The sequence below is a fragment of the Oryctolagus cuniculus genome, chromosome 19, assembly GCF_051225735.1.
Source record: "Oryctolagus cuniculus isolate XC-2025 breed Fujian yellow rabbit chromosome 19, ASM5122573v1, whole genome shotgun sequence".
Lineage (NCBI taxonomy): Eukaryota > Metazoa > Chordata > Mammalia > Lagomorpha > Leporidae > Oryctolagus > Oryctolagus cuniculus.
Genome location: NC_142885.1, coordinates 11,504,351 through 11,525,183, shown reverse-complemented (window position 1 = coordinate 11,525,183; position 20,833 = coordinate 11,504,351). Strand labels below are relative to the sequence as shown.

The 20,833-nt window shown below is 57.3% G+C and overlaps 1 protein-coding gene across 1 annotated transcript; it reads right to left on the bottom strand.

The window, feature by feature from the left end:
* Window positions 1–10,451: 10,451 nt before the first annotated feature.
* Window positions 10,452–16,238, bottom strand: LOC127485875 (serine/threonine-protein kinase MARK2). The gene is made up of 2 exons (XM_089321964.1): window positions 15,393–16,238; window positions 10,452–10,507 (listed from the first exon to the last, which is right to left on the bottom strand). Exons 1-2 carry the CDS (start codon window positions 16,222–16,224, stop codon window positions 10,452–10,454), a joined length of 888 nt encoding a protein of 295 aa, XP_089178090.1. The 5' UTR covers window positions 16,225–16,238.
* Between the last annotated feature and the right edge of the window lie 4,595 nt (window positions 16,239–20,833).

Sequence of the window (20,833 nt, the reverse complement as noted above, 5' to 3'; positions counted from 1 at the left end):
GGACAGCACGCCCACCACGTGGCAGAGCTGTGGCTCACACACTGCACCCCTGCAAGCCAGAGGATAGCAGAGGACAGCACGCCCACCACGTGGCAGAGCTGTGGCTCACACACTGCGCCCCTGCAGGCCAGGGGTTAGGAGAGGACAGCATGCCCAGCACGTGGCAGAGCTGTGGCTCACACACTGCACCCCTGCAGGCCAGAGGATAGCAGAGGACAGCACACCCACCACGTGGCAGAGCTGTGGCTCACACACTGCACCCCTGCAGGCCAGAGGATAGCAGAGGACAGCACGCCCACCACGTGGCAGAGCTGTGGCTCACACACTGCACCCCTGCAGGCCAGGGGGTAGTTGAGGACAGCATGCCCAGCACGTGGCAGAGCTGTGGCTCACACACTGCACCCCTGCAGGCCAGAGGATTGCAGAGGACAGAATGCCCGCCTCGTGGCAGAGCTGTGGCTCACACCTGCCCCATGTGGCAGCTTCATGGGCCACCACGGCACCTCCAGCCACCGCTCACTGAGCCTCCTGCCATTGCATGGCACACTCCGCAGCAGGGGGCGTGGCTTGGCCCAGGCCATGGGATGCCTGGAACCCTCCCTCCTGTAGCTGACTCCTGGCAGGGGTGGGGAGACCTCACACCCCGTCAGTCTCATAGCAGGCCTGACTAGTGTGAGCTCAACACGGGGTCACTGGGATGTCCTCTGAGACACTGTCCCTTCCAGCGTGGTGTGGGCAGGAGTGAGCACAGGCCCTGGGCAGGACATGGGAACTGCTGGCCTCCCAAGAGCACCTAGCTCCAGTTCTCTCGTGCGGGGACAGCCCAGTTGTCCTACCCCAGGACTCAGGGCTCCCACTCGACACGTGCCGGCACTGGCACTCACAGTTGCACCACAGAGCCTCTGAGGGAGCAAGGAGGGCTGCCGGGCTGAGGCCAGACACAGGAGCAGCACCTCCCATGGCGGCACAGAGAACTGGGGGACTGGAACTGCTGCCCACCTGCCATGGCCTCCCCACACGTGTGCTGACCTCCGAACCCTCTGTCACACTGGCAACTGATGGGTTGGTGGTGCAGGGATGGGGCAGGGCCCCGACCCAGTCCTGGTGTACGAAGGCTTCTACAGAGTTGGGGGCCGGATTGGGTGGCTGGGTAGTCCCGGCTGCAGGAAACCCCAGAGGGCAGAGGACCTGCTGCTGTCTGTGCTGCCTGACGTGGCCTGGGCCCTTCCTCCTGGGGGATGGCCATGGTTGACCAGTGCCAGGCACACATGGCCAGGCCCCGCCTACCAGCCAGCCACAGTAAGCCTGGGGGCCACCTGCTCCTGTGTGCACACCTGCTGCATCAGGGGTCTTGTTTCTGGGCTCGCTGAGGCACGCAGGATCCGTCCCCAAGAGCCCCAGGCTCCATCGCAGTGGATGGGCGCAGCCCAAGGCCAGCTCAGTGGCAAGCTCCCCAGGGCCCGGGACTTTCTCCAGTGTTGGCCAAGGGCGGCCTCTGTGCGACAGCTCCTGACTGTGTCGGTTATGCCAGATGAGCCATGCCCTGCGGGTGGCCCTCCCACTCCCATCCCGGGAACGGTATCCTCCCATGGACGTCACTGCGGCCTCTGCCTGCTGGGGTCACTCATCCACTGCGCCCCTGACCCTGCTGCACCACCCAGGCTCTGCGCTTCCAAGACCTTGGGTCCTAGCTGGGAGCTCCTTTGTGGGGTGACAGTCCCCGGCCCTGCCTCTCCCAGCCCGCAGCCCAGCCTCCCCGAGACCCCTACCCTACCTCCCCCAGCCTCTGGCCCTGCCTTCTCCAGCTCCACATCCAGCCTCTCCCAGCCCCCCGCCCTGCATCTCCCAGCCCCCCGACCCTGCCTCCTCCAGCCACCACCCTGCCTCCCCAAGCCCCAACCCTGCCTCCCCCAGGCCCCCACCTTGCATCTCCCACCCCCGGCCCTGCCTCCTACAGCCCCACCCACAGGAACTGAAAGGCAGCAACGGCCCCCAGGCTGTGCCTCCACACAGTGCTACACGACCCCACCGTGGACAGACACGCGTGGCCACATGGACAGACACGACAGGATCAGTGAAGGAAGCCTGGCACAGAAGGCAGCAGGCTCCTCTCCCGCGAAACGTCCGCGGCAGGAGGCAGAGCGGTGCGGCCAGGACTGAGGGGCTGGGGTCCCAGTGGGCTCAGGGCTCCTCCTGGTGGGAGTAGAGGTCCAGGAGCCGGAAGGCACCCAGCAGCTGAGTCGTCCCTGTGGCGACTGTGAACCCCGCACACCGGGCGGCTCACTCTAGAAAAACCTCCCGACCATCCCTTCTGCCCTCGGATGCGGTTCCGGTGCTCACGCCGGACCAGCAGAGCCTGTACACGAGCCCAGTCCGGCTCAGGTAAGCGAAGCACAGGAAGGCATGGCAGAGCCGTGGTTCCCCCCATGACTTCACTCCTGCCCGTCCACACCACCACGTGAGCAATCCCATGAGTTCCCACCATCCTGAGTTTCCCCTGGCAAAAATAAGCAGGTATATGAACTGCTTCTATATCAAAAAGATTTATGTTTATTTCCTTTACTTGAAAGCCAGATTAGAGGGAGGCGGAGAGACGGCTCGTGTCCGCTGCTTCAGTCCCAAGATGGCCGCAACGGGCTGGGCAGGAGCAGGAGCCAGGAGCTCCCTCTGGGCCCCCCACGTGGGTGCAGGGATGAACCCCCTGGGCCATCTTCCAGGGCTTCCCCCAGGCCACCAGCAGGCAGCGGGATCAGAAGTGGGGCAGCTGTCCTCAATCCAGCACCCACGCGGGATGCTGGGCCCAAGGGCGGCTTCACCCACTGCACCACAGCGCCGGGCCCCTCTGTAAACTCCTGAACCTCTGGTGCAAACTGTGACTTCCTCACAGAGCACCCAGCATGAGTCTCCAACACACAGAGAACATGACAGTGTGCACCCCACAGCACAGTGCTGGGGCCGTGATGGAGCACAGTGCAGGGGGCCGTGGTGAGCAGGGGGCCGTGGTGGAGCACAGTGCAGGGGGCCGTGGTGAGCAGGGGGCTATAGTGCAGCACAGTGCTGCGGTCGTGTTGGAGTGCAGTGCAGGGGGCCGTGGTGGATCCCACTGCAGGACCCTGATGAGCTGGGGGCCGTGGTGGAGCACAGTGCGGGGGCAATGGTGAGCTGGGGGACATGGTGGAGCACAGTGCGGGGGCAGTGGTGAGCTGGGGGACATGGTGGAGCACAGAGCAGCGGGCGGTGGTGACCTCGAGGCCATGGTGAGCTGGGGGCTGTGGTGGAGCACAGTGCGGGGGCAGTGGTGAGCTCGGGGCTGTGGTGTCCTCAGAGCGCAGTGCAGGGGACAGCTCACCGCGGCCACTGAGATCACTGCCACCCCTGCACTGAGCTCCCGGGGGCCAGACCCCCAGGCAGGGGGTAGAACACCTCTGGGAACCCGACTAGCCCTAAGAGAAGCCCAGACAGGGACCACGGGGCCTTCCTTAAGGCCTGGGCAGACAACCAACCGAAGGCAGATCCACATGCACCTCCCAGGCAGCCAGCTCAGAGCGGGGTGGAAGGCAATGTTTGCTGAGTCACAGCAGGGCCCGAGGTGGGGGCTCAAGTCCTCATGTCCCTGCCTCCCACCACAGACCAGGTGCAGCTCCCGGCTCCCAGCTGTTGTGGGTGTTCGGGAGTGAGCCAGTGAACGGAGCTATCTCTTTCACTCTTTCCAATAAATAAAAAGAAAGCTAAAAAAACAAAACCAACCCCCTGCGATCACACACACACAGGACACTCCGTGTGGCATCAGGGTTCCACGTTGCATCTGCTGGGTCGCTCTCAGGAAACCGGCCGTCCCCCCCTCCCCAGGGAACCAGGGGTGCAGCCCTGCACCTGCTCCCAACTCTTCCCAGGGTGGCGTCTGCAGTCCCCGTTCCTGGGCTCACCCACCACCACGTCTGCCTCTGCCCCTTCTCACCGGGACGGGGTTGTGACACAGCGGGCTCACTGGGACCCGGGCATCCTGGCCCTCATCCAGGAGCCTGGGCCACACTGCCCTCCTCCCCTTCCAGGGCATGGGCCCCCCTCGCATCACAGCCCTCCATGGCCGGGCCCTGTTCTTCTCAAAGCCCTCCAGAGCTGGACGCTGATCTCCTCCTCACCCTCCAGGGCCTGGGCACCACTCCCTCCAAACCCTCCAGGGCCTGGGCCCCCTCCCATCGCATCCTTCCAGGGCCGGGCCCCCTCCCATCGCATCCCTCCAAGGCCGGGCCCCCTCCCATGGCATCCCTCCAGGGCCGGGCCCCACTGCCCTCAACACCCTATAGCGCCAGACCCTGCTCCACTCCTAGACCTCCAGGACCTGGGCTCTGTCCAATCCTCACTCTCCAGGGCCTGTACTCCACTCCAATCCTCGTCCTCCCGGGCCTGGGCCCCACTCCACACGCTGCCCTCCAGGGCCATACCTCACACCCCGCACTGCCCTGCAGGGCTGGGCCCAATACTCCCAAAGCCCTCTAAGGATGGTCCCTGCTCCGCTCCTCGACCTCCAGGCCCTGGGCCCAACTCCCTCCTCACCCACCAGGACCTGGGGCCACTCCCATTACAACCCCCATGGCCGGGCTCCACTGCCCTCAACACCTTATGGGGAAAGACCCTACTCCCCTCCTAGACCTCCAGGGCCTGGGCTCCACTCCAATCCTCACCCTCCAGGGCCTGGGCCCCACTCCCTCCTCACCCTCCAGGACATGGGTCCCACTCCAATTCTCTCCCTTCAGAGACTGGGCCCTGACCCCCAACAGCTCTCCAAGGCCGGGCCCCACTACCCTCAAGGTCCCCCAGGGCCAGACACTGCTCCCCTCCTCGCCCTCCAGGGCCTGGGCACGCTATACTCACTGCCCTCCAGGGCTAGACACTGCTTCCCCTCCTTGCCTTCCAGGGCCTGACACCACTGCCCTCAACCCCTCCAGGGCTGGATCCTGCTCCACTCCTAGACCTCCAGGGATTGGACTCCATTCCCCACGCTGCCATCCATGGCCCAGCCCTACTCCCCTCAACGCCCTCCAGGGCCGGACCCCACACCCCTCCTCACCCTCCAGGGCCTTGGCCCCATTCCCCTCCTTGCCCTCCAAGGCCAGTGCCTGCTCTCCTCCTCACCCTCCAGGGTTGACCTGACACTTTCTTGTTGAGAAAAATAAAGCAGAGGAAAACAGACAATATTGCAGGGAACCGAACCTTTTATTCTGTAACAGGGTTAGATCCAGAAAGGTCTCTGGACCGTGGACAAGCTCTGCTTTTATTTGGAAACATTTCTCATGGCTTGGTGAGGTCTCAAGAGTGAGGCTGTGAGCATGAAGTGGCCTTTGTCCTTTGTCCTACAGACTGTGTCCTTTCGCGTATGTCCTATGTCTTGTGTCCTGTAGGTCCAAGGTCCAGAGACCTTTCTGCAGCTAACCCTGTTACAGAATAAAAGGTTCGGTTCCCCGCAATATTATCTCTTTTCCTCTGCTTTATTTTTCTCAACAAGAAAGTGTCAGCTCAACATGTGGCGGGTGAGGAGAAGAGCATGCACTGGCCTTTATCCTTTATCCTACAGACTATGTCCTTTCACCTATGTCCTATGTCTTGTGTCCTGTAGCCTCTGTCCTGCGTCCTGTGTCCTGTGTCCTGTGGCCTCTGTCCTATAGCCTGTGTCCTGTGTCATCTTTCCTGTGTCCTGCAGCCTGTGTCATGTTGTCTGCGTCCTCTGTGTTGTAGCCTGCGGCCTATGTATGCATTGAGTATCCTGTGTCCTGTAGCCTCTGTCCTGCATCCTGTGTCCTGTGTCCTATGTCTTGAATCCTGTGTTCTATATCCTGTGGCCTGTAGCGTGTAACCTATGTCCCGTAGCCTGTGTTCTAGCCTGTGTCTTGGGTTCCATATTCTGTGTCCTGTTTCCTCTGTCCTGTGTCATCTGGGCTATGTCCTGTGTCCTGTAGCCTATGTCCTGTGGCCTATGTCTTGTGTCCTATAGACTGTGTCTTATGTCTTCTGTTCTGGGTCCTGTAGCCTGTGTTTTGTGTCCAGTAGTCTATGACATAAGTCAGAGGACAGAGGCTACAGGACACAGGACACAGGACACAGGCTACAGGCGACAGGACACAGGCTACAGGAGACAGGACATAGCCCAGACAACACAGGACACAGGATATAGGACACAGAATATGGAACCCAGGACACAGCCTAGAGAACACAGGCTACAGGACACAGGTTGTAGGACACAGGACAAAGCCAACAAGCTACAGGACACAGGACAGAGGCTACAGGATACAGGGCCCAGGCCACAGGACAGTGGCTACAGGACACAGGCTACAGGAAACTCTATCCTATACCCAGTGTCCGGTGTCTTGTTCCCTCTTTCCTTCAGCCTGTGTCGTGTAGCCTGTGTCCTGTGTCGTGTAGCCTGCGGCCTGTATCCTTTGTTCTGTAGCTCTGTCCTGTGTCCCATAGCCTCTGTCCTGAGACTCTGTCCTTTGTCCTGTGTCCTTTGTCCTATGTTGTGTAGTCTGTGTCCTGTGTCTTGTACCCTGTGGCCTATGTACACATACTGAGTCCTGTGGCTTCCGTCCTCTAGCTGGTGTCCTGGGTCACCTAGCCTGTGTCCTGTGTCCTGAGCCTGTGGCCTGTAGTTTTTCTCCTCGTGCTGGTGTCCTCTTTGCTGTAGTCTGTGTCCTGTGTCCTGAAGCCCGTTTCTTGTAGCCTGTGGACAATGTCCTGTAGTTCTGTGTCCTGTGTCCTGTAGCCTGTTCTAGAGCTCAGGGGCCTAGATCCTATGTCGTGTAGCCTGTGTCCTGTAATCTATGGCCTATGTCCTGTGGCCTATATCCTGTAGCCTGTGGCCTTTATGCTGTAACCTTTGTCCTGTGGCCTCTGTCCTATAGCTGGTGTCCTGTGTCTTGTTCCCTCTTTCCTTCAGCCTGTGTCGTGTAGCTTGTGTCCTGTGTTGAGTATGCTGTGTCTTGTAACCTGTGTCCTGCAGCCTGTAGTCACTATCCTTTAACCAGTGTCCTGTAACCTGTGGCCTGTGTCCTATGTTGTGTATCCTGTGTCCCGTAGCCTGTCTCCTGTAGCCTGTGGACTATGCCATGCAGCCTTTGTCCTGTGTCCTGTGGCCTGTGGCCTCTGTCTATGTCCTGTGTCTTGTTTCCTGTGTCCTGCAGCCTGTGTCATGTAGCCTGCATCCTCTGTCTTGTAGCCTGCGGCCTATGTATGCATTGAGTATCCTGTGTCCTGTGTCCTGTAGCCTCTGTCCTGCATCCTGTGTCCTATGTCTTGTATCCTGTGTTCTAAATCCTGTGGCCTCTAGCGTGTATCCTATGTCCCGTAGCCTGTGTTCTAGCCTGTGTCCTGTGTCCTGTGTTCTGTGTCCTGTATCCTGTGTCCTCTATCCTCTGGCCTATGCCCTGAATGCTGTAGCTTGTGTTCTATCTTGTATAGCCTGTGTCCTGTAGCCTGTGTGCTGCAGGTGTGTTCATGTCCTCAACCCTGTGTCCTGTGTTCTGTAGTCTGTGTCTGATATCCTGTAGCTGTGGCCATTGTCCTGTGGCCAGTGTGCTGTACATTTTGGCCTCTGTGCTTTGTCCTGTAGCCAGTGTCCTCGTCATTTAGCCTTTATCATGTGTCCTGTAGCCTGTGTCCTGTGTCCTGTGTCATGAGTCCTGTAGCCTGTCCCTGTGTCTTTTATCCTGTGTCCTGTGTCCTATATTGTTTAGCCTTTGTCCTGTCTCCTGTAGCCTGTAACCTGTATCCTGTAGCCTTGGACTATATCCTGTAGCCTGTAACCTGTGTCCCGTAGCCTGTGTCCTGTGTTCCATATTTTGTGTCCTATGTCCTGTATTCTGTGTTGTCTGGGCTATGTCCTGTGTCCTGTAGCCTGTGGTCTCTGTGCTGTAGCCTGTGTCCTGTGGCCTATGTCCTGTGTCTTGAGTCCTTAGCCTGTGTCTTATGTCCTGTGTTCTGGGTCCTGTATCCTATGTATTGTGTCCAGTAGTCTGTGATAAGTCACAGAACACAGGCTACAGGACACAGGTCACAGGCTACAGGACAGAGGATACTGGACACAGGCTACAGGACAGAGTCCACAGTCTACACGACAGAGGACACAGGCTACAGGACACAGGACATAGCCCAGACGACACAGGACACAGGATATAGGACACAGGATATGGAACCCAGGACACAGCCTAGAGGACACAGCCTACGGGACACAGATTGCAGGACACAGGACATAGGCGACAAGCTACAGGACACAGGACAGAGGCTACAGGACACAGGACACAGGCTCCTCAATCTAGGCCACAGGCCACAGGACACTCTATCCTACAGCCAGTGTCCGGTGTCTTGTTCCCTCTTTCCTTCAGCCTGTGTTGTGTAGCATGTGTCAGTGTCCTGTAGCTTACGGCCTGTATCCTTTGTTCTGTAGCTCTGTCCTGTGTCCCATAGCCTCTGTCCTGGAGCCTCTGTCCTATGACCTGTGTCCTATGTTGTATAGCCTGTGTCCTGAGTCCTGTAGCCTGTCCCTGTGTCCCATAGCCTGTGTCCTTGTCTGTAGCCTGTAACCTGTGTCCCATAGCCTGTGTCCTGTGTTTGGTATTCTGTGTCCTATATCCTGTGTCCCATATCATCTGGGCTATGTCCTGTGTCCTGTAGCCTGTGGCCTCTGTGCTGCAGCCTGTGTCCTGTGGTCTATGTCCTGTGTCTTGAGTCCTGTAGCCTATGTCTTCTGTCCTGTGTTCGGGGTCCTGTAGCCAGTGTATTGTGTCTGATAGTCTATTTCCTTTGTCCTTTTTACTATAGCCTATGTCCTGTATCCTGTGTGATGTCGCTGTGTCCTGTGCTTTAGCCTCTGTCCTGTGTATGTGTCCTGTGTCCTATGTCTTGTATCCTGTGTTCTATATCCTGTGATCTATAGGCTATAACCTTGTTCCGTAGCCTGTGTTCTAGCCTGTGTCCTGAGTGGTTCCCTCACACTGTGTGGTCTAGCCTGTGTCCTGTGTCGTGTAGTCTGTGGCCTCTGTGCTGTGTCGTTTATCTTTGTCTTGTAGTCTGTGGCCTATGTCCTTTTGTCTATATCCTGTATCCTGTATCCTGTGTTCTATGTTGTGTAGCCTGTGTCCTATGTCTTGTAGCCTCAGGCCTATGTATCCAACCTGTGTTCTGTGGCCTCTGTCGTCTAGCTGGTGTCCTGTGTCCTGAGCCAGTGTCCTGTGTCCTGAGCTGTGGCCTGTATTCTTTGTCCTAGGGCTGACTTCCTCTCTGCTGTAGCCTGTGTACTGTATACTGAAGCCGGTGTCTTGTACCTGTGGACAATGTCCTGTAGTATGTGTCCTGTGTCCTATGTCCTGTGTCCTGTGGCCTGTGGCCTATGTCCTGTGTCTTGTGTCCCATAGCCTGTATCTTATATCCTGTGTTCTGTGTCCTGTAGCCTGTGTCCTGTGTCCCATAGCCTGTGTCTAATGTCCTGTGCTCTGTGTCCTGTAGCCTGTGTCCTGTGTCCCATAGCCTGTGTCTTATGTCCTGTGTTCTGTGTCCTGTGGCCTTGTCCTGTGTCTTGTGTCTCATAGCCTGTATCTTATGTCCTGTGTCCTGTGTCCCATAGCCTGTGTCCTGTGTCCCATAGTCTGTGTCTTGTAGCCTCTCTTCTGTGCCCTGTAGCCTGTGTCCTATGTCCTGTAGCCTGTGTTCTGTAGCCTGTGTCCTTTCTCCTGGATCCTGTGTTCTGTAGCGTGCAACCTATGTCACATAGCCTGTGTTCTAGCCTGTGTCATGGGTTCTGTATTCTGTGTCCTCTATCCTGTGTCCTGTGTCCACTGCCCTATGCCCTGAATCCTGTAGACTGTGGCCTTTGCTTTGGGCCTCTGTCTTGTGTCCTGTAACCTGTGTTCTGTAGCCTACATCCAATATCCTGCACAACAGCATACAGCACAGTGGACACAGGACAAAGGCCACAGCTGCAGGACATAGGCCACGGACTACAGGACACAGGCTACACAACACAAGACAGAGGCCACAGGCCACAGGAGCTAGGATCCAGAGCACAGGGCACAGGCTACAGGCTACAGGACACAGAATACAGGACATTGTCACAGGCTACAAGAAACTGGCTTCAGTACACAGGACACTGGCTACTACAAAGAGACACCAGCTCTAGGACAAAGACTACAGGCCACAGGCTATAGGACACACGACACAGGCTCAGGACACAGGACACAGACTACAGGACACTCGGCACAGGCTCAGGACACAGGACACAGGCTCAATACACAGGACACAGGCTAGGGGGCATAGGACATCAGCTAGAGGACAGAGACCACAGGACATGGGTTGCATACATAGGCCACAGGCTACAAGACACTGGACACAGGCTACACAACATAGGACACGGGACACAGGCCCGAGGCTACAGGATGCAGAATATGGAACACATGACACAGCTACAGGACACAGAACACAGGATATAAGAGATAGGACACAGAGGATAGGACATAGCCTATAGGACAAAGGACAAAGGAAACAGATTATCAGACATAAGACACAGGCTACAGGACACAAGACACAGGACATAGGCCACAGGAAACAAGTATAGGACACAAGACACAGGCTACAGGACACAGGCTAAAGGACAGAGGGAACAAGACACAGGACACCAGCTATAGGACAGAGGCAACACTACACTGGACACAGGACATAGGCCACAGGACACATGCAAAAAGAAACAGGCCAGAGGACACAGGACACAGGCTACAGGACAAAGGACACAGGCTATACGATACATGCTATAGGACACAGGCAATGGGACACTGGCTACAGGACAAGGACACAGGCCACATGAAAAGGCTAATGGACACAGGACACAGGATAGAGGACACAGGCTACAGCATACAGGCTACACTCTATAGGACAAACTATAGGTCACAGGCTATAAGAAAAAAGACAGATGCCACAGGACACACACACCAGCCACAAAACAGGACACAGGACACAGGCTGCAGAACATAGGACACAGGATACAGGACGCAGGGCAGAGGCCACAGGACACACGCCTACAACACAACACACAGGCTACAAGATACAGGCTATACAACATAGAACACAGGCGAAAGGACTCAGGCTACAGGACACAGCACAGACTTCAGGACACAGGTCACAGGCCACAGGACATAGGCTCCAGAGCACAGGCAGGGCCCTGGCCACGTTCCAGTGACATGCCCCTCACTCCTCCTTGCCCTCCAGGGCCATGATCCCCTCAGGCAGGGCCCTGGCAACCCTCTGGGGCTGGGCTCCTTCTCCTCTCCATGCCCTACAGAGCCAGGCCCTGCTCCCTTCAGTTGTGGCACTAGACACCCAGCAGGGCTGCCCCACTCTCCTTGTCCTCCAGGGCCTGGGCCCCACTCCCCTAGTTGCCCACCAGGGCCTGGGCCCAGCTCCCATTGCTGTCCTTCAGGGCCAGGCCCTGCTCCCCTCACCACATTCCAGAGCTGGGCCCCAATCCCCTCCTCAGCCTGCAGGGTCGGGCCCTTCTCCCCTCAGGCCCGGCCCTGGCCTCCCTCCAGGGCCAAACTCTGCTCCCCTCCTCACCTCCAGGGCCAGTGTTCCCCTCCTCATGCTCCAGGGCTGGCACTGTCGCTCCCCGTCTTCATGGAGGAACGACACAGGACCCTGCGCTGTTCTTTTGTCTGCTCGGCCCTCCCTGGGTTTGCTGCTGGTTCTTCCCGGGGTGGCTACCGTCCCTTCCACCTCCGTGGAAGGGCGGTTCCCCCTGCCACATTCCCCACTTCCGCGGGGGAGCGGCACACCGCCGGCCGGCTCTCTCGGGGGCTGCACAGGTGTTCCTTCAGATAGATGTTCCCCTTAGATGTTCCTGGTGCATGTTGTCTCTCTCCTCCTTTATAGTCCTCTTCCACCAATCCCAACTCTGCTACCCACATGCCGAGTACGCTGCTCTCCTCCAATCAGGAGCAAGATCAGCTCCTGCAGCTCAGTCAATCAAGTTGGTGAGAGGCAGCTGGGTAGAAGCTGTTTGCTCCTCTCCCAGCACCATATTGTGGAGAGCAGATGTATAGAATAAGTATTAATTCCAGTAACAGTATAGTCCGAGTTGCTCCCCACAGGCACCAATCTCCTCCTCGCACTCTTGGTCTGGCTCTGCTCCCCTCCTCCCCATCCACAGCCAGGCCCTTCTCCCCACAGGCCCATCCATGTCCTCCCTCCAGAGCCAGACCCTGCTCCCCTCCTCACCTTCAGGGCCAGCCCCTGCTCCGCTCCTGGCCTTCCAGGGCCTGGGTCACACACCTCTCCTTGCCCTGCAGAACCTGGCACCCACTCCAACATTCACACTCCAGAGCCTGGGCCCCACTTCAGGGCTTCCCTACAGGGACAGGCCACACTACCCTCAACACCTTCCATGGCCGGGCCCTGCTTGCCTCCTCGCCCTCCAAGGCCTGGGCCCACTCTGCTCGCCACCTTCCAGGGCTGGACCCTGCTCCCCACCTTGAAACCAGAGCCTGGGCCCAGCTCCACTCACTGCCCTCCAAGGCTGGACCCTGTTCCCCTCCTCACCCTCCAGGGCCAGACCCTACTCTCCTCCTCGCCCTCCAGGGCTGGGCACCGCTCTCCTCTTCCCCCTCCAGGGCTGGGCCCCTCTCAGCACGCTGCTCTCTTGGGCCAGGCCCCACTAACCTCACACCATCAGGGCCAGACCCTGCTCCCCTCCTTGTCCTCCACGACCTGGCCCAGCTGCCCTCCTCACCCTCCAGGGCCTTACCCTGCTCACTTCTTACCTTAAGCGGCTGGGCCCGGCTCCCATTGCTGCCAATAAGTCACTGGTGTCACTCGGTGGTCCCTAGCAGCCACTGCCTCCATCTTTGTGCGCCCCTGCTGTCACTGCAGCATTGGGCAGCCCGCACGGTTCCCCAGCACCTGCCACTTCATGGCCTGCCTTGGCTGCCTCCTTCTGCTTCCTCAGGCACATCGAGTGAGGCCACATCTTTATGCCCCAGTGCAGCCACCAGGAGCCACCCGTCATGGGGCCCCCAGCACGGTCCCCAGCAGCCTCCCTATGATTGCCCGAGGATTCTTCCTACTTCTTCTTGGGCTCCCCTGTGGTTATCTGGGCCCTCTTGTAACTCCCAGGCCCCACCACACGGCCCCCAGGCCCCACCAGCTCCTTCCCTGGGCACTCCCACTGCCACTGAATCACTAGGTCACCACGTGGACCCCAGAAGCTGCCTCCTCCTTCCTCGCCCCCCCCCACAGCAGCTGAGTTTTAGGACCCCCCATTCTCCCAGGAGTCACTGAGTCTTTGAGGTTCGCGCTGCCCCTAGCAGTCATTGCCTCTGTCCTCTGGCACTCCTGCTGTCCCTGCATCATGTCTGAACTTGGAAATGAGGCTCTACAAAGGGGGTCTCAACTAACTCTCTTGTGGCCAAAGTTTGAGGGTGGGCAAGTGCAGAACTGTTGAATGTGCAGAGGGGGAACGTGGGTGTGGCCTGAGGATAGAAATTTTCCCTGGGAGTCATTTTAAGAGCATGGCTCTGGGCAGGAATGACTTCCAACATGTTCTTTGGCAAAGAAAAACCTGGGCAGGAAAACGGAAAGCATGGGCACGAGTTAAGGTGTCAGGTGACTTCTTCCCAGACATGTGGGTCCTGAGTTCTTTGGGGCACACAAGAAGGCAGCTCAATGGGAGAGGCCACCTCGGTCTGCAATGCAGGCTCCTCAGTGCAGATCTAGGAGCTCTAAGTTGTCGCAGGAGTTTCTCATCCAGGGACCTGGGAACTTGGGCTTGGAGAAGGAAATCAGGGTGAGAAGACATCCCAGGGCAGAGAGCCACCTGAGCACAGAGTGCAGGCAATAATCAAAGACAGAATAAAGTGGGAGGAGGACAAAGAGTGTCATCCAACGTGGGCCCTGTATCTTACAACCAGCATCCCACACCAATCGCTTTGAACTGGCTCGGAGACCTGGGGAATCTAAAAGATAAATGACCATGTAGAAGATCAGGGGTTTTCCAAACACCAGAGGAGCAGTCTGCCTTACTCACCTTTCCCATGGAGCTGAGTCCCTCCACGTCACGGCACCAACGATGCTGCAGGAAGTTCAAGTCCATTCTTTCTCTCACATAATCCCAACACGGATCATGAGGGTGAGGGAGAAAAAGCAAAATAGGTTTTCATGAGAAAATCATACTCTTGCAAGCCAGAAGGGGGACTAAGGGAGGGGCCCAATAAGGTCTGGGTACAGGAAGTTTAACTAGGGAGTGATATTCATGGATCAATTCTAAACAAAATCCAACACCATGTTCCTCTATCTTAGGAAAAGGTCATGACCCCTAACCATGGAAACATGTTTCCTGATGGCCATCTGAAAAATGTAACACTATATATTCCCTCTCTGCCTGCAGTTTCTCTTACTGCCTCCTCACCTGCCCTCCTCCCAGACAGGAGTCCCTGACTACCCTTCATTGCTACACTCCTCAGGGAAGGGCCCCTCCTCGGGGGCATTTCCCAAGAGGCTACTGAGAGGGCACTTTCCTCTCTGCGCTCAAGGGCTTTCCTCTGGGGCTGGCAGGACACAACACATCCAGCTGAAGCATTGGATGATCCTCCTGCCAATCCCCAGGCGCCCCTTGCCCTTTCTGGCCTGCCTGTCTGTGGTCCCTGCCTCCTGCTCCTCCTCCTGCTGCTGCATTCCTGGGATGCTCTGCTCCTCTGAGGCACCCGGGCAGCAGCTCCTGACTTCTCCATCAGCCCCACTGCTGTTGGTGCTCAGTGTGGTGGAGAGAGAGGTCAGAGCATCCTGGCTGAGGACTGCACAGACAGCGGGGCTCCTTGTCCACACGGCCCGTTGGGGACTGTCTGTCCTGCAGGACTCACTGATGCTCACACTGGGAGTCCCACGGCAAGGAGTCTGCCCCGACTGGTCTCCTGCAAGCACCAGTGGTTGGGAGCTGAGAGCGACACACTCACGGGCTCTGCTGTTGCAGCCTGAGTGTCCCTGGAGGCACTGGAGAGCGGGACAGCTCTGAGCACCGGGGATGGCCTGAGGCGTGGGCTTCCCTTTGCTGTGATCCCACTGAAGTCCTGGGCACAAGGCACTGGCTGGGAGCCTGGGTGGCAGGGAGCCTGCTTGATGGCCCAGCTGGAATCCCAGGTCCTCCAGGGAGCTTAGGGCTTCAGGACCCTGAGGAGGTGCTGCAGGCTCCACTTGGCTCTGTCTATGTATTTCTGGGATGCTGAAGCCCTGCTGTTGGGAGATCCCCCAGCGTGGCAAAGGGGGCAAGGAGTCATCCCATTCATGAAGCCACAGTGGAGGGCAGAGGCCCCATGGGAATTCCCAGACTTCCTGCTCCTGGGGAAGAAACAGAAACTCGTCACTGGTTCCAGGTGCTCCATGTCCTGCATGGAGCCAGGGGTGGCCCATGATGTCTGCCACTGTGGGCCTGGCCTCAGGGTCCCGGGTCAGTAAGCTGTCCACCAGGTTACACAGCTCTGGGCTTCCATAGTGGGGGATTCTGTAGTATCCAGACAGGATGGCTGCCCGCAGCTCCACACAATCCTCTCCAACAAAAGGCAGTGAGCCTGCCACCATGGCGTACAGGATCACGCCCACACTCCAGGCATCAGCCTTGTACCCGCAGAACTCCTCACCTAAGAATTCCTCGGGCGCACAGTAGGCAAAGGTCCCGCACAGACTCTTCAGGCGCTCTCCACCAGCCAGTTTGCAGCTGAGACCAAAATCGCTCAACTTAATGTTTAGGTGGGCGTCGAGAAGCAGGTTTTCTAACTTTAAATCCCTGTGCACCACGTGCTGCGAATGGCAGTAATGCACAGCGGATAGAATTTGTTTCAATAGCTGACGAATCTCTCCATCCAGCAGGTACCCTCGTTCTACCATGTAACATCTAAGGTCCCCCCTGACTGCGTATTCCATGAAAAGGTAGCCCCTGTCTGTGGTGTGCCTGGCCTGCAGTAGTTGAATGATGTGAGGGTGATGCAGCCCCTTCATTATTTCTGCTTCTGTGCACAACTGCTGGAAGCTGCAGGAGTGCTGGCCACCATTCTCCACAACCTTCACAGCCACCTGGGTCCTGCTTTCCCAATGATAGGCCAGCATCACCAGCCCAAAACCGCCCTGGCCGAGGACCCTGAGGACCTGGTACCCATCCAGGACCTCCTCCTCACTGCTGAAGGCGGTGAGGCCTTCCATGGTGGGATCCCCACCCCACCCCCCACCCTGCACTCTGACACTGGGAACACTTACTAGTCACCTAAAGTAATAACAAAAACTGGGAAACAAATAGAAATCAAACAAGCAAAGTGGAAACCAAAATTAACAACTCAATATGCTAATATTTCTACTAGATAATGCTAACTCTATGAACTATGGTATACTAATCACTAACACTGTATGAAAATTAAGAATTAAAAGTTATAAAACACAGAGAATACTAAAAATGGTGATGTAAAGCGACACCAACTATGGTAACTATGGTAACAATGCTAATCAATAAGTCTTATAACAGTCTTATCTAAATCAAAGAATCAAAAAATGAGAAAACAGTCAGAAAACGAGGAATCACAATGAACACAGCATCAAGTACATTTAGCCTGTGAAAGAAAAAACAATAAATAAATAAATAAATATTTAAAGAAAATAAACACACAATCACACAATGTAAAAATGGGAAGGGGAGAGAAATTGAAAAAACAGCAAAAAAAAAAAAAGAAGAAGAAGAAGAAAAACTAAAAGAACCACTACGGTAAGGAGAACTAATAGACGAGACAAAACAACTACACAAATGACAGGACAAGGGGAAACCAGTGATGTCGTCCAATCCTTCAGGCAGTCTCCACAGAGCTTCCTGGGCCAACAGACCAGAACCGAGCCCAAGCAGGGAACTGCTAAGGCAGTTGGAATGACATCACAATGGCCCCCCTGAGGGCAGAGGAGGCTCTAGACCAATCACAGCTGGGGACACACCAGGCTGGTTTTCTCAAGAAACTTTCTACTTGGTTAAAGAGAAAGGACCCCAAAAGCTTTTGGCTTAAGTTGGTGGTGGAGATCGGTATTTAGGATTTGATAAATTAGCACAGTCCTCTTCAGGCTTTTTCTGTTGTTTCCATACACGTATAGAAGCACTGATCCTCCCAGTCTCTATTTCCACCCCCAATCCCACCCCCTTTTTCATTTCCTCTTGGTTCCTGTCCATTAAAGACGTCCAGTAAGAGGAGTCACCTGCTCATCTTAACCCAGGCAGGCTCAGCTCACTGTCCCAAAAGATTTCCAAGCTTGCCATGACTTGAACAGATGGTGGCTCCCTCACTCATGTGTACGTTCACTCACACACATATGTACTTGTATGTTCAAAAACAAAAACAGAGGCATAAAGGTGTCCCTTTAGAGGAATTGAGCATTTGCAAACTGAGTTCTGGTGGTGCTGCCCACCATCAGCCTGCTGCTCTGTTTGTCTTCTGAAGGTGAAACACTCAGAGCACTCGGAGAGAATAGAAACAATGTTACTGGAGACGCTGCACAAACAAGCCAGGCTTCCTTCCCCATAGAACAGCAGGTTACAGCCTCAGCCTCACTCAGCCCCTGTCTTCCTCCTGAGGGAGGATTCCTGGGGAAGGTAAGGGACCTATTGTCGCTCCTCCAGGCTCCTGAGTTCTTGCAATGCAGACTGTGAAACGTGTTTATGAGATCTTCACAATGAAAGTGGTGTTGTTCTCACTCTTGCTCTCTCCATCCCCTTCTCACCCCTTCCCTCCGTTTCTCCCCGCGGAAAGTATGTCTTTCAAATAGATTAATTACTTTTTTAAGCTTTTGTTAATATTTAATTATTTATTTATTTTTAAAGATTTTATTTATTTGAGAGGTAGCGTTACAGACAGTGAGAGGGAAAGACAGACAGAGAGGCCTTCCATCCACTGGTTCACCCCCCAGATGGCTGCAATGGCCAGAGCCGCGCTGATCAGGAGCCAGGAGCTCCCTCCCGGTCCCCCCATGGGTGCTTTTGGACGCCCTCACCCACGTGCCCGGCCTGAGTCCCGGCTGCTCGGCTCCGAGGCAGCTTCCTGCTAATGCACCTGGGGTGCTCCCTGGCATGGTCATGCAGGAGACTCAGACAAGGCCCTGGCTCCTGCCTGGCCCAGCCCCGCACACATCCGGGGAGGGCACCAGCGGATGGAAGGTCAATTGCTCTCCTTCTTTGCTGCAGTGTCAGCGGGCTGGTGGAGCAGGGAGGTGCTACGGGGCCAACAGAGCGGGGAGCACGAAGAAGGGCAACAGGGAGCCCCCCAGAGCAGTGGAGGGCCCAGCACCACACAGGGTTCAGGGGCAGCAGAGACTTCCTCAAGTTGCCCTATAGGATCAAAAACAGCCTGCAGACCAGGCCTCCCTGGTGTAGACCAAGCCCTCTGGGATGTAGAACATCCCTCCTGGGTGTAGACCAGGCCTCCCAGGTGTAGTCCAGGCCTCCCCGGGGAAGACCAGGACTCCCAGGTGTAGACCAGGTCTCCCAGGTGTAGAACAAGCCCTCTGGGATGTAGACCAGACCTCCCAGATGTAGACCAGGCCTCCCGGATGTAGACCATGACTCCCGGGTGTAGACCAAGCCCTCTGGGATGTAGACCAGCCCTCCTGGAGTCTAGACCAAGCCTCCCAGGGTGTAGACCTGTAGACCAGGCCTCCCAGTGTGCAGATGAAGCCCTCCCAGATGTAGACCAGGCCTCCCGGGTGTAGGCCAGGTGTCCCGGGTGTTGACTTGTAGACTAGCCCTCCTGGGTGCAGACCAGGCCTCCCAAGGTCTAGACCTGTAGACCCGTGCCCCCCCCAGGGTGTAGACCAGGCCACCGCAGTCTCTGAACTCACATCCGAGCCACTCGCAGGACCTGCTGGTGCAGCTGAGAAGAAAAGGGAAACCCGTTCTAGATGAGGAGCTCCTGGGACAGAGCCGCCGCAACACACGCTGCACCCCTGCAGGCCAGAGGATAGCAGAGGACAGCACGCCCACCATGTGGAAGAGCTGTGGCTCACACACTGCACCCTTACAGGGCAGGGGATAGCAGAGGACAGCACACCCACCACGTGGCAGAGACGCCGCTCACACGCTGCACCCTTGCAGGCCAGAGGATAGCGAGGACAGCACGCCCACCACGTGGCAGAGCTGTGGCTCACACTGCGCCCCTGCAGGCCAGAGGATAGTAGAGGACAGCACGCCCACCAGGTGGCAGAGCTGTGGCTCACACACTGCACCCCTGCAGGCCAGAGGATAGCGAGGACAGCACGCCCACCACGTGGCAGAGCTGTGGCTCACACTGCACCCTTGCAGGCCAGAGGATAGCGAGGACAGCACGCCCACCACGTGGCAGAGCTGTGGCTCACACTGCGCCCCTGCAGGCCAGAGGATAGCAGAGGACAGCACGCCCACCATGTGGCAGAGCTGTGGCTCACACACTGCACCCCTGCAGGCCAGAGGATAGCAGAGGACAGCACACCCACCATGTGGCAGAGCTGTGGCTCACACACTGCACCCCTGCAGGCCAGAGGATAGCAGAGGACAGCACACCCACCACGTGGCAGAGCCGTGGCTCACACCTCCCCCATGTGGCAGCTTCATGGGCCACCACGGCACCTCCAGCCACCGCTCACTGAGCCTCCTGCCATTGCATGTCACACTCTGCAGCAGGGGGCGTGGCTTGGCCCAGGCCATGGGATGCCTGGAACCCTCCCTCCTGTAGCTGACTCCAGGCAGGGGTGGAGAGACCTCACACACTGTCAGTCTCGTAACAATCCTGACTAGTGTGAGGTCAACACGGGGTCACTGGGATGTCCTCTGAGACACTGTCCCTTTCGGCGTGGTGCGGGCAGGAGTGAGCACAGGCCCTGGGCAGGAAAAAGGGAACTGCTGGCCTCCCAGGGAACACCCGGCTCCAGTTCTCTCGTGCGGGGACAGCCCAGTTGTCCTACCCCAGGACTCAGGGTTCCAACTCGACACGGGCCAGCACTGGCACTCACAGCTACACCCCAGAGCCTCTGAGGGAGCAAGGAGGGCCACCGGGCTGAGGCCGGACAAGGAGCAGGGCCTCTCATGGCGGCCCAGAGACCGGGGTGGCTGGGACTGCTGCCCACCTGCGGTGGCCTCCCCACACATGTGCTGACCTCCGAACCCTCTGTCACACTAGCAGCTAATGGGTCGATGGTGCAGGGATGGGGCAGGGCCCCGACCCAGTCCTGGTGTACGAAGGCTTCTACAGAGTGGGTGGCCGGATTGGGTGGCCAGGTGGTCCCGGCTGCATAAGGAAAACCCCAGAGGGCAGAGGACCTGCTGCTGTCTGTGCTGCCTGACATGGCCTGGGCCCTTCCTCCTGGGGGATGGCCATGGTTGACCAGTGCCAGGCACACATGGCCAGGCCCTGCCTACCAGCCAGCCACAGTCAGCCTGGGGGCCACCTGCTCCCGCGTGCACACCCACTGCGCCAGGGGTGTTGTTTCTGGGCTTGCTGAGGCACGCAGGATCCGTTCCCAAGAGCCCCAGGCTCCATCGCAGTGGATGGGCACGGCCCAAAGCCAGCTCAGTGGCAAGCTCCCCAGGGCCCGGGACTTTCTCCAGTGTTGGCCAAGGGCAGCCTCTGTGCGACAGCTCCTGACTGTGTCAGTTATGCCAGATGAGCCATGCCCTGCGGGTGGCCCTCCTACCCCCATCCCAGGAATGGTATCCTCCCATGGACATCACTGCGGCCTCTGCCTCCTGGGGTCACTCATCCACTGCGCCCCTGACCCTGCTGCACCACCCAGGCTCTGCACTTCAAGACCT

Coding starts and splice junctions, on each gene's coding strand:
- LOC127485875 (XM_089321964.1), bottom strand. CDS start 16,224: ATGGAAGGCCTCACCGCCTTCAGCAGTGAGGAGGAGGTCCTGGATGGG. Junction 10,508..15,392: donor ACATGGAGCACCTGGAACCA/GTGACGAGTTTC, acceptor TTTGTCCTATAG/GCTATGTCCTATCCTCTGTG.